Raw genomic sequence first — 16075 nt, 5'->3', positions numbered from 1 at the left:
TATATATATATATATATATATATATATATATATATATATATATATATATATGTACATATATATAAATATATATATATTCTTTTGTAAAGAAAATGTTGCTTGCGCTCAAACTAGGCGCTCAAATAACGGCCGTGATTTTTGATAAATTCTTCTTTTAAGTATTTTATAATGATCTTTTCAAGAAAATATTCCTTGCTAAAGATAATTATTATTTACAAGAAGGAAAGCAAACTGAGTAATTTTCTTTTTTTAGTACACGAGAATGATATTTTTCTATACACTAAAAATATTTAAAAATTAACAAATATTTGTTAAATAGGTACCATTAACATATTTACTTGAATCAAAATTTTGTTCATTTAAACCGAATAAGCAATACTTAATTTAAACGTATTTAAATGTTAATAGTACCCACTTAATAAATATTTGTTAATTTTTAGATTCTTTTTTCAGTGTATGCAGTTACACGAACATGACCTATTTTTCACAGCCATGCAGACCACCATCATCAGCGGCCACCTCTAAAAGACTTCCGGCCAGTATCTTCAATTCTCCCAACGCGTTGGGTGTTGCATCGAAAAGCGCACTTGACCGTTTCGCGCCTTGCGTCGCCGACGCGAAGTTCATTTGCGAGCGAATGCCGCGGATTATACACGCCGCCCACTGCCTGGTTTAATGATTAAATCGCCGGACGCGTCGCCGCGTTATCCGCATATTCTGTCAATCGCATTGATCATCGCGCGACATATTTGGCGAAACGCGTTAAGCGTGTTTATCGTCCGGCATTTAACGGCCGCAGCGCGGAAGCCAATTACGCGGTGTCTGTTTGCAATCGGGCAATATTCATTGTCACCGGTATGCAAGCCGCGCATAATTATACGTGACGCGACATTGTTTTTAATTACGCCCGCCGATTATCTCGTTATACGAATTGTGATTTCCACTAAATGTCGCCCGGCGTTTACGCGCGTTGCACTTAGCCGTCTGTGTCTCGTGACGGTGATAAAGAGATGGATAAGCGCGGTGTGCTCGGCACGCACAATGGATCGTTGCATACCGTTGCGTATCCGCTGGAATGTCTAATCGACGATCGATGATTATTAGCCGGCGATTTGCCGGAGTCGAGCTGTTTTCTTTTTCTCATCAACAAATTCCCGACCATTCTCTTTGCAAAAGAAGAGCAAGTTCAATGGCACTGGGACATTTAAGCAGTCTACAATTTGCTTTTTGCTTCCTATGTTCTCTCTTCTTCTTAAGACTTAAGGCTGGAGGTTTGAGTCGAAAAAGAGATCAAGAGAAAGAAATACAAAGCAAAGAACATATTGCGGATTAAAGCCTGATGTACAATATGACCTTTACTATCTCTTTGTGGTTGAAGGCTTAAGGTTTAAGTCAGAAAGAAACAAGAAGCAAAGAGCACATTGTAGATATGAGCTAAGCTTTAAACACATAAGGAACAAAGTAAAAAACAAAGTGCCACTTTAAACAAGTAGAAGAGACCGAGACTAGATGCTCCATATTTCAGAATTTCGAAATTACAATTTCTCAGACAACTAATTATTATGACTGACTATGCAAACATGATACAAATAGCTCTTTTTTATATGTTAACTCCCGCCACAATCCTATTAATCGTATATTTTATTTTGTAATGACTAAAATACAAATAAGAACGTAGCCATCTTGGTACCGGATACTTGTTACCGGGTTTATTTGTCTAGTAATGCAGGATAAGAAAACCACAAAAAATGTATCTTTAGTAATTCCGAGATCTTCGCGAAAAGTCTCCATAGTCCTTCTGTTAGCCTTTAATTATAGGCCAATTTTACTTTGTTCGCTTATATGCTCGATTTCAATAATTTTATGAATGAAAATTGTTTTTATTATCCTAAACATTATATCACACACTTATAAGAAATTTCATTCTAGCTAGTAAGACGTCACGTAACTAAATATTTACTTACTCACTATGATGGAGAATATTAATACAAAATTTCTCGAGGAACTCTCAAAAATTTATTTTGCTACTAATAAGTTAATTATTTCTACATTTTGACTGTAATATTATTCCTATTTTAATGAAACTTAGGGGAAAATATTTATGTTTTAAAAGGATTCCTCTCAAGATAAATACTAAGAAATAACTCATGAGTAATATACCTTTGAGGCTATCTACAGCCGGTCGCTTTTATGTCGAAATTAGTATATGGACTGTAATATACGAAGAAAATTTTATAGTAAAAGTTGCTATAAAATATTTTAACCGAGAAATGGATTGACATCACTAATTAACTATTTTTTTTTCATTTATTACATGCTACTTACAATTTAGGATTGAAATGTGTTATTAAAAATTTCGTTATATATTTCTGATGAAATTTGTTATGTTTCTAGAAATTTACTTTTTAGAGCAAAATCAATCTTGCTAATAGTCTATTCTCAGAGTACTAAAAATATATTCAAAGAAAAAATATTTATTCGGTGAGAACTAATAACATGTTTTTCTTATATTTAATATATAAAACATTTTTTAAATAAGAAAATATACATTTTCTTAAAATCTTAGCTTTTCATGAAGATTGTTATAGAATAAATGGAAATATTTATTCTATTTTGATAAAGGAATTTAGATATATATAGGTATATTATATATATTATTAACATATCTACCTCGAATAAATATATTTTTCTTTCAGTGTAGTAAAATTGAAAAGAATTTATATAGAAAGACTAATATTTTTTTTTCTTTTCATATACATAATATCTAAAAATTCAAGATACTCTCATTGTGTGCAAGTAGGAGAGCAAAAAAGCACATGTCTAATTAAAAATACCTTCCTGTACAAAAGATATCTCTTACTTCTTAGAATTTCCTAACAACAATGAAAATCGAATGACGGTGAAAAGCAAAGTAACGTAACGGTATTGGACATTAATGGATGAAAATTTTGGCGGACTAAAATGATAAGCAAAATTAATCAATTGTTATGTATTTAATCACAAGTAATCGACTGATAAAATTAATTGTTAATCAAACTTTGATTTTATTGATTATATACTGATTAATAATTTATATCATTTTAGTCAGTACATCGCGCGCATAGATTGATCAATTTTCTCTTATTAATATCTCAATAATGACAGTTTATAAAATGATGTAGAATTTTCTATTTAGTTTAACGAGTTCTACCAGCAGACGGACATTTTAATTTAGACATCGTACGTATCAGAATCATATTGAGAAAAAACAAGACTTGAAAATTTATTTGTGAGACATATAATTTTTATTTCTGTGAATAAACTTTATATTCCACAAATAAATTTCCGAATATTTCTTTTCTCATAAATAATTTTTTTTTTCTCAGTGCAGAGTAACGTTCCCATTATTAACTACTTCACTTTTCTTTTCAATTACACTTTATGCCAAAAATATAAAATTGACATTTTGTATTATAAATTCAAGCCAATGTTTCCCATTAGTTTCTAATATAGATTAATGTCTACTTAAATGCATAAACGAGTCTCTTTCGTATTTATATGATTGTACTAATCAATTTTTATTGCACAGAAGGACTACTTCGCGTCCATCGGAAGCGCGGTAATTTCTCTTTCTCAACGGTTTTTATTCTAATCTCTATAAGCGGGGTTATTGACATTTATATCGATCCGCGTTTTCGATTGAAAACGATGCAACGCTGTTGCTGCGAGTTAGCGCATCTGTTTGTTTACGTGTGGATGCGTAAACAAGCATGATCACTACGACTGAGCCCCACAGAGTCTCGCTTCTACCAATGTTGATTAAACTTTAATCTGAGTTTGAACTCTACTCAGACGAAGACCGCTACGGCCGATCAACTGACTCCCGTTTCTACCATTGTCGATTAAACTTTAATCTGAGCTTAAACTCTATTCAGATAAAGACTCAAATATAGGTTAAGGTTTAGGTTAAGGTATAGGTTTAGATGTAGGTTAAGATTTAAACGACGTTGGTAATAAAAATGAGCATGCTTATTGCGGCATTTATCTTCAGGATCTTCAAAAGAATGTCATGCAACTTGCAGAACTCTCTCTAAAAATTCCCGAAAATTTCTTATTGATAGTTTCTATCATTTCAATTATGTGATAATATAAATATATTGATAATAAATAGAAACATACAATATTATATAAAAGTATTTAACAATTCATGACACACCTGTGATTAATTAGGTAGAACTTAAACTAAACAAAAAATCCCTCTTCCATTTTGCAAACAACCACGTGAAATTTTGAGCGTAAATTGTATTACTGTATATCAAATGTAACTATAAAATATAACTGTATGTAAAATGTAAATGTAAAATGTACTATATGTAAAAAAGCACGCATAGAGAACTAATTTCAGAAATTAGGAAATTCCGTAAATCTTATGAAGTTAGTTAAGGCTGAGCGCAATGAAAGTGGCTATCCCCACTCTGTGACCCAACCATGTGCAATCACATAAATTTCTTTTTAAAGTTATTCACTTTAAAAAGAAAAGAAATAGCATGGAAACTAGAATTCCTCAAATGAGGATTAGGACGCCACGTGATGATTCCTAATTGGACCGCTCCTACTCTCCATTAATAGGGAAGAAGCGAATAGGAATGAGAGAGAGAGAGAGAGAGAGACTCTAAAGAAAGTGAGAGAGAAACTCTAAGACTGAAATAACGACGCTACATGCAGCAGCTTGTCTCTCACTCGCTCACTTCTTCCCTACAAATGGCGGACGGTGTCTTAACTTTTGCTCGAGGAACTCTAATGGAAACATAGTGTGGCAGCGCGACGACAGGTGGCTCGGTCTAGTGCCAAGGTTGAGCTGAAACCTGACGTCGGTGCCGCTTGAACTCACAAATGAGTACGCAGCGACGTGAAATAAAAAGCAATCTCTTTGGCACGCGTTCTCGGACGCATCCATGTTGTCTTTTTATTGCTTATTTAGAAGAGTCGAGCGTCGTGAACGATTAAAGTATGGCGGCGCGTTTACCCGAGTAGAAAGTTTGATTTTATATCAACCCTGCAAATTCCTTCGAACTTGAAGAATCTCGAAATATAGAAACTGGTGACCTACCTTGATGTTGCAGATAGATATTTACTGTTATGTTCTCCATGTGAAAGAAATTAGAAAAGACTCGTTAAAGAATTATTTAGTACTCTCATTTTTCTTTTATTTTTAATTATTTGCATTATTTTTTAATTATTTAATATCATCTCAATATATTCCAATAAAATTCGTCTCAATATATTCCAATAAAATTTTGCGCTTAGACTGCGAGTTGCTTGGAACAGCCGCGATTCGACGATGAAGATTTGAGGTCCGATATTCATCTCGATATTTTCGGACAAAACGACAAAATCTAGAGACGCGCAGAATCAATTGAAAGATCATTTCTTCGTTGTCATTTCCCATTTTCTACCCGATTTGTCACGCTCGCGGAGGAAATGTCGGATATAGATAAGTAGGTTTTAAATTTTTTAATAAGGATTAGTGTGTGAATAAATTGGTAAAAAACAAGACTTAATCTCATCTCTTTCTAATTCTTTTATTATTTTTTTTTTCATGAAAGTTCGATGAGATTCGTAGCTCTTAAAAAAGCTGATATAAAGCTGCAAAAATAACAGTTATATGTTTAATAATGCTATTTACCGATAGAGATTTAAATTTGGATGTTGTTCAATAACAACACCAAGCAGAAATTAAAAAAAGCATTAGCAGATGTAAACGACCTTGCACTCGTGAGTCAAGAAGCATTATTAGACGTAAAAATTAGCACTTGTGAAATTTAAGTTATATCCTAAAACTGGTATTCATAGCTGTGGATTATTTAAAATCTTTGATTGAAAACACAATTAATTATAGATTCGCATTCATAGACCGTCACTCGGTTGTTTGGATTAATGTCTCTTGTATGAAATAATGTAATAAATATAGATTTGCAAGGTAAAGTCAAAGATGTTACAAGCTATTATGTTGATAGTTAAAAAGTCAAAATATCTTTGAATTGATCTTATCTTAACACATTGTTGATGGCAGACGCGAATCCGCGTCTTTCATTTGTCAAACGTTAGAGACGGGAGACGCGAATCGACGTTTTTCATTGTTTTGACAGGAGACGCGAGTCTCTAATCTAATCCAAAAATGTACGGAAACTGAAGTAAGATCCATTTCACAGTATACCGTCAACAATGTGTTAACGACTCAACTAAGAAAAAAACAATCTTCATTAAATAATATTATATCTGATACCAAACAGTAGAAAACAAAAATTTCATATTTCGCTTAATTTTATAAATAATTATCTATAAATAATCTTTAACTTTACATCGTGTGTGTAGATTGACAATTAGTCGGAGGTCGATGAAATTATAAATATACATTCGTCAACAAAATTATCGCATAGGTAAATTCATGTCGAAATTTTGTACAATTTTAAATGAGCATAATATGGCGAAATATTATCGTATTTGGAATCTTTCCTCTTTTTATTTTGAAGAGTGAAGTATTTAAGGAGCATTCGTCCGATTTTGAATTTACTCTCTTCCCTTCCCGCAGTCTTTTCAAAAGTAAAGACGTGTTACGTCTCTAAAAAATTACACAATTTGACGTATCTTACAGGATGGACTAAGTTGTTTTCGAAAATTTCATAATAACTATCGTAAAGCATAGACTTTCCCCTGCAAAAAAGGCGGATTAGTACGATTGTTTTTCGCGGAGTTGCGACATATCAAAGTTGCATTGATTACTATGCATTTTAATTTTAAATGAGCATAATATATATCTCTCTTTTTCTCTCGCGAAACATTATCGTATTTGAAATCTTTTTTTTATTTTATTTTACGATGGTTATCGTAAGATTTGTGAAGAGAATTCATTTCACTCAGTAGAGTTCGCCAAATTAAGCGATTTGAAAGAAAAATATCTGTAGGATATATCAAATTGCGCAATTTTTTGGAGACGCAACACATTTTTACTTTTGAAAAGACTGCGGGAAGAGAAGAAAGTAAATTCAAAATCGGACGGATGTTCCTTCAGTCTTTAAAATAAAAAAAAAGATTCAAAATACGATAATGTTTCGCGGTATTATGCTTAAATTGTGCGAAATTTTGACATGAATTTACCTATGCGATAATTTTATTGACAAGTGTATTTCGAATGATGTCAAACTATGAATACCTAAATTTCGATTAGAGTATTTCTTTATTCTCGGTAAGTTCGTCAAAAGTCCGTTAAAAAGGGAAATTTTCTGTATAATAAATGATTTTATCTTGAAACATCTTGAAAGTATATGATATACTGCTGCTCGCATTCCAACGTTCTCCGTTCTGGCTCTTTAATCCACTATCTTAGCAATTATACCACTGACACTCACATAGATACGATTTAATCAAAGATAAAACGTGTTAAATAACGCGACGAGAGACTAATTAAGTATCTCAAAAAGGCCGACGAAATATTTTAATCACCCAAGAGGAACAATAGATAACGACTCTCCGCAGTCTTACTCGCCGGCTCAGAACTGAATGAAAACGTCCGGAAAAATCCGCGAGGAACAAAAGTAAATTTGACCGCCTTGAAGGTCCCGGATGTTTTATATGCTTGATGCTATTCATAAGCGACGATTGTTGGCGACGGGAAAGAATGCATTTACATTTCTTGCCTATTGTTCTAGTAGATTTGCGCGTCGCGCAATTTTTTCTGTGATAAGATGTTACATTATATGGTATCCAAAATAAAATAGGCCTTAAGAAAAGTCAACAAACAAAAACAAAACGTCTAAAGAAACCATCGCGATAAAAACACATTCAAAACAAAGACTTTTGTCTGTCTAATATTGTTATGTTATGTGTTGAATAATATTAAAAGACGACACTAGCGCACTTTAAGAACTTTTATAGTAGATTTTAAATTGCGACTAGGGTTTTTCTGTGGTAAGCGCTGTCTGTCACACACGTCAAACATGCTCACATGAACAATACGCTATCTCTTTCATTCGCGATCGAATCGTTCAGATTTCTTTCTTGTCTCGTCTATTGTAACAGTGACGAGATTAATATAATGAATCAAAGGGAATTATCATAATTATTTGCAAAATGTTAGAGGATTCCTTTATCCAATTTCATGAGCTCTTCCTGCATACGAGCGCTGGTATGCGTTGTGTCAGACATTCTGCAATTTCCAACACCATTTGTAACATTATCATTTTTATCTATTTCACTGAGGTAATATTTTTCGCAATACTTTGATTTTCTAAAAAATAAATAAAAGGATAATATCGATATTAACATTATAAAGATCCTAAAAACATAAAAACAATAAATTTGATTTGCTAAAAGTAATATTATAAGAAAAGTTTCTTTGATAAAGCAATGTACAATAATTTGCTTGCAATTAGTTTTGCTAATTACAGGTCATTATCATCAAAATAATCATATTATATTTCTGAATATTTCTGAGTTTATGAGACTATTATAATTTCAATAAAATTATAACATTATTGAAATTCAAAACTTTAAAGTTCTTTTGAAAAATTATATATCGTTGCTTATATATAAAACAATAATTGTTTTACATATAAAACAATGGTTGATTATTTGAGTACATTAATTTTAAATGGATAAAGAGAAGAACCCTTAAGACATAACAACCCGATGAAAAATTTTTCATGCAAAATTTTGTATGAAATTTGTCCATACATAATTATGTATAATTATATATAATCATATGAAATTATATATAATTATACATAATTATGTATAACAATATGTATAATTACATATAAATTTATGCGTAATTATGTAAAATTATATATGAATTTATATATATAATTATACATAATTATATGTAATTATATATAATTATATATATAAGTAGAATGTATGAACATGAATGGACAAATTTGATACATAATAATATATAATTATATATAATTTTATATAATTTTATATAATTATATGTGAAAAATTTTTCATTGGGAAGTGTTTAAAAATCATATTATCATCATATTTTTAATACAATATTTTGTGCTTTTCATTAATGAAAATTGTTTTTAAACAATAAAAACACAGATTTCTCTTCATTGAATCATATAAAATATAATCTTGCAAGTAACTTATCTTCTTTCAATACTATGTAATCTCACTTGAAGATTAACATCAAAAATAAAAATATTTTCCAAACAAGAAAGTTTTGTGTGAAACGAAACCTTCTCTTAGTAATTTTGGAAATAACTTTCGATTACAAATTCCCCGATTTTCGGTCCTTCCACTTGAATCCTTATCAATAGTCATGAATCTTCAATTGAACATGTCTGAAGTCTCCCCTTTTCCACGAAGTTCCGTATTCCCGCGTCGGCAGAAGCGCTTCGTTCTCATTCTCACGAAAATCCAAGCGAGCATCGAAGTCACGCGACTCTCGTTCGGTTTGTCCGATATTGATTTAGACGATTACAGCGCGTTGCGACCGGCGCCTTCTAATTCCTGCCGTAACCGCGATGTGAAACAAGCGCGACTCCCCCAACGTCAACGCGAAGAGTTCGCGCGCGCGCGCGCGTTAATAATTCCAACAGCAGGGCTTATCTAGATGCGGCATGACACACCACGTGCTGTACACGGTAATTTATCCTTGTGGCGTGTACTTTGGAGTCGATACAAAAACGAGAGGTCCGCGAAGAAAGCCCTTCTTACTGCGCGCGCCTCGCGTTTCTCGCCTGCGAACAGAGATTTTGACGCGACGCGATTTCCATCGCCCCCGTCACGAGAGGACGCGAAATTAGCGATCGCAATTAGTCGTCGCTGACGAGCAGGCGCTCGGCAGCGAGACGTCGGCGTGACACGCCGTCCTGGGATCATCGTCGACGAGACGCAAGTTTTCTTTCATTATTTCCGCTCGTGATAGCTGCAGGCTAAGAGCTAAGACAACCCAGCAACGGCGCCGGGTTGCATTGTTCTCCCTGCTCTACATCTTGCTCCTTTCTTCCGCCGTCGTGGACCCTTCTCCTCTCTGCTCCCTTCTTCACCGCTTCTTCTCTCGTCCCGGAACGGGGAACGAGCGCGTGGGTACCTTTTTCCCGAGGGCGACATAAAGCCCGGGACAAATTGCTACGTGTGTTTACGTTAAATCGCTTAAGCGCGCGCCGCACGCTGGTGCACGCTCCTCCGGCTCTCGGAGGGATCGGGTCTCTCTCGTAAAGGCGAGAGATAACCATCTGCGAGTGAGGGCCATCGGCATAAGTCAGGCTTCGACGTGGAGCCGCGCGCGAACCGATACGCGCGCGTAGTATAATGCATAATAGCGTGCACGTCGGCCGATGTATACGTGTCCGGATTAAGGCCACTCGATGCTGCGCCAGCCACCTTAATGCCCGGTGCGCTGGTAGCGGAGAGCGCCTCTTAAACGTTATCGCGATGCATGCCGAACCTCCTCTCCCTCCCTCTCTCCCACCCTTAGAACCAAACCGGGCCACTAATGTGTATACTTTGCGTTACACGTTAATCCTTTCCGTAGGGTACCATTAATTACAGCGGGCAAGTGCCGCGGGGATCTTCTTGTCTAGTTTCGGCGTTGTGAGATACTTACGGTATAAACAGGCCGAGAGACAGAACTCTGAGTCTGTACGTGTGTGTGTGTGTGTGTGTGTGTGTGTGTGTGTGTGTGTGTGTGTGTGTGTGTGTGTGTGTGTGTGTGTGTGTGTGTGTGTGTGTGTGTGTGTGTGTGTGTGTGTGTGTGTGTGTGTGTGTGTGTGTGTGTGTGTGTGTGTGTGTGTGTGTGTGCGTGTGTGTATGCGTGTGCGTACGTGGACGGACGCTTTGAGTTAAATTCCCAAGAATGCGCCAGCGACAGGTGTCCAAAGAAGTATCCGCGGCATATCGCTCATAACGAGAATGCATAAGAGCGTTTCGTTCGATAGAGTTCCGCACGAGAATAGCACGGCCCGTACACTCGCCCGTACGTTTGCTTGTTTGGAATGGACAACTGGAAAGTGCATATGTATATAAGCAGTATCAGGTTGCTCCGCTGGTCGATGGAAAGCGAGCTGAAATGTTCGCGAAACGTTGGTAACAAACAGCAAAAAGCGCGCCTCCGACCCCGCGAAAGCTAAAGCCAGCATTGCTCCACACGGCGGAAGTTTCAAATATGCGTACACAGTTCTCGGGCAGGACAAATATTCGGCCGTTTTCCCGATCGGTTAGAATTGCTAAGGAACTTAAAGTTGAAATCACTAGTCTGATATTAACTGATAAATTTCAATTGAATTGTCCTTAATAATGAACGCCGAAAAATGTAGAATTACTGACATGTTAACTGCTGATTTTCACTGATCACAAAGTTTCATTGATGATTGAATTGCTAAAGATACGGCGAATAAAGTTGACTCTCGAAATGAGAGAAATTATTCGATAAAAAATTAAAAAACAGATATTTCCAATTAAAATATCGATGAATTCTTATTTCAATCAGAATATCTGATTAAATTTAATCAGATACTTTCTATTATAATGTGATATTTCATCAGATAAACCGATCAAAAAATTATGAAACAATATTTTTCATCGGATGCTTTTTAATCGGACACAAAAAATTATCGGTATTTTGATCGAAAATATCCGTTTGTTAATTGCTTATCAAATAATTTGTTTCATGACCAATTATTCCAACTTATAGTTCCTGATAAGTTAATTGATATTAAATCATACGTCTTTGTTTTTCCTTGAACTTAGATAAAGACAGACATATAATTTAACTATCAGTTAAATTACCAGGAAGTTAGAACAACCGGCCGTCAGTGCATGCATCTCTCATTGGCTCTTTATTGGTCGTACCAATCAATTTTGTAAATGCAATTAAATATATTTTATTCTGTCAGATTTAACGAAGATAGAGGTATTTATTTTAGTAGGAAAATATGTAGGAGTGTATGTTACACTCTTTTGTACAGTTAAATGAGAGATAATTATTCCTGTCTGGTGAATGACTGACTGATTTCCCCACTTCTTTCTTTTTCCTGTTGTTGTCTTAACGCATTTTTAATTCATATTTCCAACGCAACATGCTTCAATTCATTAATATCAATTTCGAACAATCCAGGAGATATCCAAATATCAATACGTTAACACAGAATCTAGGTTTTTATAGTATAATATGGTAATATTATAGTTATCAGTGAGAATCTAACGGTAGCATACGTTTAATTTAATAAGAGACCACGTAACAAATAAATAAACATGACTTATGATGCATATCTATGTTCAAATATGAAAACAACGAGTCACACATACTGTAAACAGTCAGATTAATAAATAATTTCAAAGTTATTTCTTTACTAATTACAATAAATATTTAGAGATTTATTTCTTTATTAGGCAAACTAATGAACACTTAAAAAATTTAATATCACACTTTTATAATTTCTCAATTCTGCGCGAATGAACAATAATGAACAACAGTTGGCTCAATAAACACTTGGAAATTAATTTCTTTATTACTTACACTTATTAACTTTGAAATTAATTTCTTTATTAGTCAGACTAATGAACACCTAAAGAAATTAATATTCGACTTTTATCATTTTTCAGTTCTCCAGATGACGACAATGCTGCTCTCCGGTGTTCAGGAAATAAATGCAGTCTCAACGAGTTAAACGTGGATATAGATGTGGGTATAAGCGAGTCGGATGCATGACGCACAAATTATTAAAACAAATATGAGTGGCGAATACGTTGGATTCTGATTTCAATTCAAGGAATACTGCCGTGGAAAAGTCGCGAGGCAGATCGTGCGGATGCACGTTTTGGATCGGGCTTCTCTCTCTCTCTTTCTCTTTTTACTATTACATGATCTTCAGCAATATCACAGGAATTTTCTAAATCTTTGTTTTCAAAAGACAACAAACTCATGCGTTAGATTTAATTTAGGATTATGCGAGAATTATATAAAAATGCGAAGATTAAGAGGATTATATGTAATCCGAGAATTGTATACAATTCTTCACTCTGTTTGGAGCTTGGCTGGCGAGGTTGAGGCTAGAAGAATATATTTCATATACTGTTTGCTCTTTTTTGTTCTTTTTTGCATGTTTCTCAAATTTTGTACTGCGAGTTTGTATTTAGAACGGATGTCAACCTAGAGACATTAGAGCTCCTTCTGATTGTGTTTGCCTATGTCTGTCGCACTAAAAGTTTCAGGAGATTCTTCAGATTCTACGCGGCCCACTATTGAAATAAGTTGCCCTCTAATATAAAATCAACTAATTTTGTCAGCAGTTTTAAGGAAAAATATTTTTTCATTCCCTCGTTAATAACAACAGTTGTTAGCAGTTACATTAGATTTAAGTTTGAGTTATCAGTGCAATAGTATCCATCAACAATTTTCTGTGCTTCTCTTAGTCATTATTATTATATTTACTCACTATATATTTTTTATTTGTGTTTTATTTCATGTGCTATATTTTATTATACTTATCATATGTAGTAACGCGTTTAAGGATATTCTATTCGAAGATGCAAATAAACTTTTCTCTCTCTCTCTCCTTTCTCTCTCTCTTTTTCATTCCCTCGTTAATAACAACACTTGTTAGCAGTTATATTAGATTTAAGTTTGAGTTATCAGTGCAATAGTATCCATCAACAATTTTCTGTGCTTCTCTTAGTCATTATTATTATATTTACTCACTATATATTTTTTATTTGTGTTTTATTTCATGTGCTATATTTTATTATACTTATCATATGTAGTAACGCGTTTAAGGATATTCTATTCGAAGATGCAAATAAACTTTTCTCTCTCTCTCTCCTTTCTCTCTCTCTTTTTCATTCCCTCGTTAATAACAACACTTGTTAGCAGTTATATTAGATTTAAGTTTGAGTTATCAGTGCAATAGTATCCATCAACAATTTTCTGTGCTTCTCTTAGTCATTATTATTATATTTACTCACTATATATTTTTTATTTGTGTTTTATTTTATGTGCTATATTTTGTTATACTTATCATATGTAGTAACGCGTTTAAGGATATTCTATTCGAAGATGCAAATAAACTTCTCTCTCTCTCTCTCTCTCTCTCTCCTTTCTCTCTCTCTTTTTCATTCCCTCGTTAATAACAACAGTTGTTAGCAGTTACATTAGATTTAAGTTTGAGTTATCAGTGCAATAATATCCATCAACAATTTTCTGTGCTTCTCTTAGCCATTATTATTATATTTACTCACTATATATTTTTTATTTGTGTTTTATTTTATGTGCTATATTTTATTATACTTATCATATGTAGTAACGCGTTTAAGGATATTCTATTCGAGGATGCAAATAAACTTCTCTCTCTCTCTCTCCTTTCTCTCTCTCTTTTTCATTCTCTCGTTAATAACAACAGTTGTTAGCAGTTATATTAGATTTAAGTTTGAGTTATCAGTGCAATAGTATCCATCAACAATTTTCTGTGCTTCTATTAGTCATTATTATTATATTTATTCACTATATATTTTCTATTTTTGTTTTATTTTGTGTGCTATATTTTATTATACTTATCATATGTAGTAACGCGTTTAAGGACATTCTATTCCAGGATGCAAATAAACTTCTCTCTCTCTCCTTTCTCTCTCTCTCTGTCTCTTTCCTGTCTGTCTCGCAAAGTGACCTAAACCCAATTCACACTTTCCGATCTATTTCCGCGTCAAAGGGTAACTCGCACGTCTACATGTGTAAACCAAGCAACTCGGAAGCTCGTTCACCGTTACGTCCGCCCTCGCGCGGAGTCGTGAGGTTGTCGGAGGCAGGCCGCGACGACAACGACGACGGCGGCTAAACTCGTTTCCCGCGGTTGGATCTGATTTCACGTTCGAGCGGATCGCCAGTGATCGACCTTAGGAAATCTCATATGTTCCCGCGAGGATTCTCCCCGTCAGGCCGGAAGCAGACACCCGAGTGATATTCATTCGACCCGTGGCACCTCGACGGTGTGTACACGAGGTGCGATAACAATGATCTCGGGGCTAACGGCGCGCCTCGGCTTTACGACGCGCCATGAATGAAGGACCAGATGAATATTGAATTGTCGAGGAACGAGCGTATCGACGCTCCGAGGCCAACAATGCACTTCTCGAGCTGGCGAGAAAGGGAGAAAGAGAGAGAGAGAGAGAGAGAAAAGAGAGAGAGAGAAAGAATACCTGGCGCTTTTCACGCGGAAGATGTCTCAGTCAGAAACGGGAGCTTCGTTAAAAAAACAAATGACCCTCCATCACGCTTCCATTCCCAATTCTCTTGGTTCCCGTTGTCGATTGTGTCCCTGATGTCCCAACGCGCTATGAAATATTCGAATGCCGCGACGATGAACAGGTTTCTTCACGCTCAATTACCCCGCGAGGAACGTTGAGATTTTTCCCTCGAAGAAATTAGTCCCAGGGGAAAATCGCAGATTGCAATTTTGATGCCGCTACGGCTCGCGTGGCTCGCGCGACTCCGACAGGTCGACCGAACATGGCAGGACGGGAGAAAAAGGATCGGCTATTGACTTCCTTCCGCGGCAGCGAACGGGGAGTGCGAGGAGTGGAAGGAAGGATGGATGCGTCGGGAGCGATCTGACGATCATCGCTCAGCGCGGAAGGAGAATGCTCGCGGAAGGAAGCGCAGCCTCCGGCGGCACGGGCACCACCACCATCGCCACCTCCTCCACCACCACCACCACCACCACCACTACCCTCGTCGCCACCACCGCCGTCGCCGCCGCAGATACCGCCACCACTGGCAGCAGCAGCAGCAGCAGCAGTAGTAGTAGCAGCAGTAGCAGCAGTAGTAGTAGTGGTAGTAGTAGTAGTAGCAGCAGCAGCAGCAGCAGCAGCACCCCCGACGACAAGGGGATGAAGAAGAGCGTTGGTATCGAAGTGAGACGTGTATATATGTATATATAGAGGTGCGCGCACGTCGGCAAGTTCAGTCGTCCAGCGCGTGCCGAGCGGCGAGCATCGTGTAGCCACCCTCCCTCGGCGAATTCCTCGTTCTCCCCCGTTGCGTCCGCGCGAGGGTCTCACGGAACGGCCGGTCACGTGTCCCCCCCCCCCCCCCCCC

General features: G+C 36.0%; 1 protein-coding gene across 2 annotated transcripts in view; it reads left to right on the top strand.

Annotated features, from left to right (window-relative positions):
* LOC116849626 (netrin receptor UNC5B-like) overlaps window positions 1–16075 on the top strand; it is a 189693-nt gene that overhangs the window by 136893 nt on the left and 36725 nt on the right. For both annotated transcript variants that reach the window (XM_032826956.1, XM_032826957.1), the window contains exon 2: window positions 12592–12670. In XM_032826956.1, coding sequence (XP_032682847.1) covers window positions 12637–12670 — 34 coding nt within the window. In that variant the 5' untranslated portion in view covers window positions 12592–12636. The remainder of the gene's footprint in view (window positions 1–12591; window positions 12671–16075) is intronic.

Source organism: Odontomachus brunneus, unplaced genomic scaffold (assembly GCF_010583005.1).
Source record: "Odontomachus brunneus isolate Ranch 3 - 2012 unplaced genomic scaffold, Obru_v1 Obru_scaffold_121, whole genome shotgun sequence".
NCBI lineage: Eukaryota > Metazoa > Arthropoda > Insecta > Hymenoptera > Formicidae > Odontomachus > Odontomachus brunneus.
Note: the sequence above shows the minus strand (reverse complement) of the source record. Positions and strands in the feature narration are given on the sequence as shown.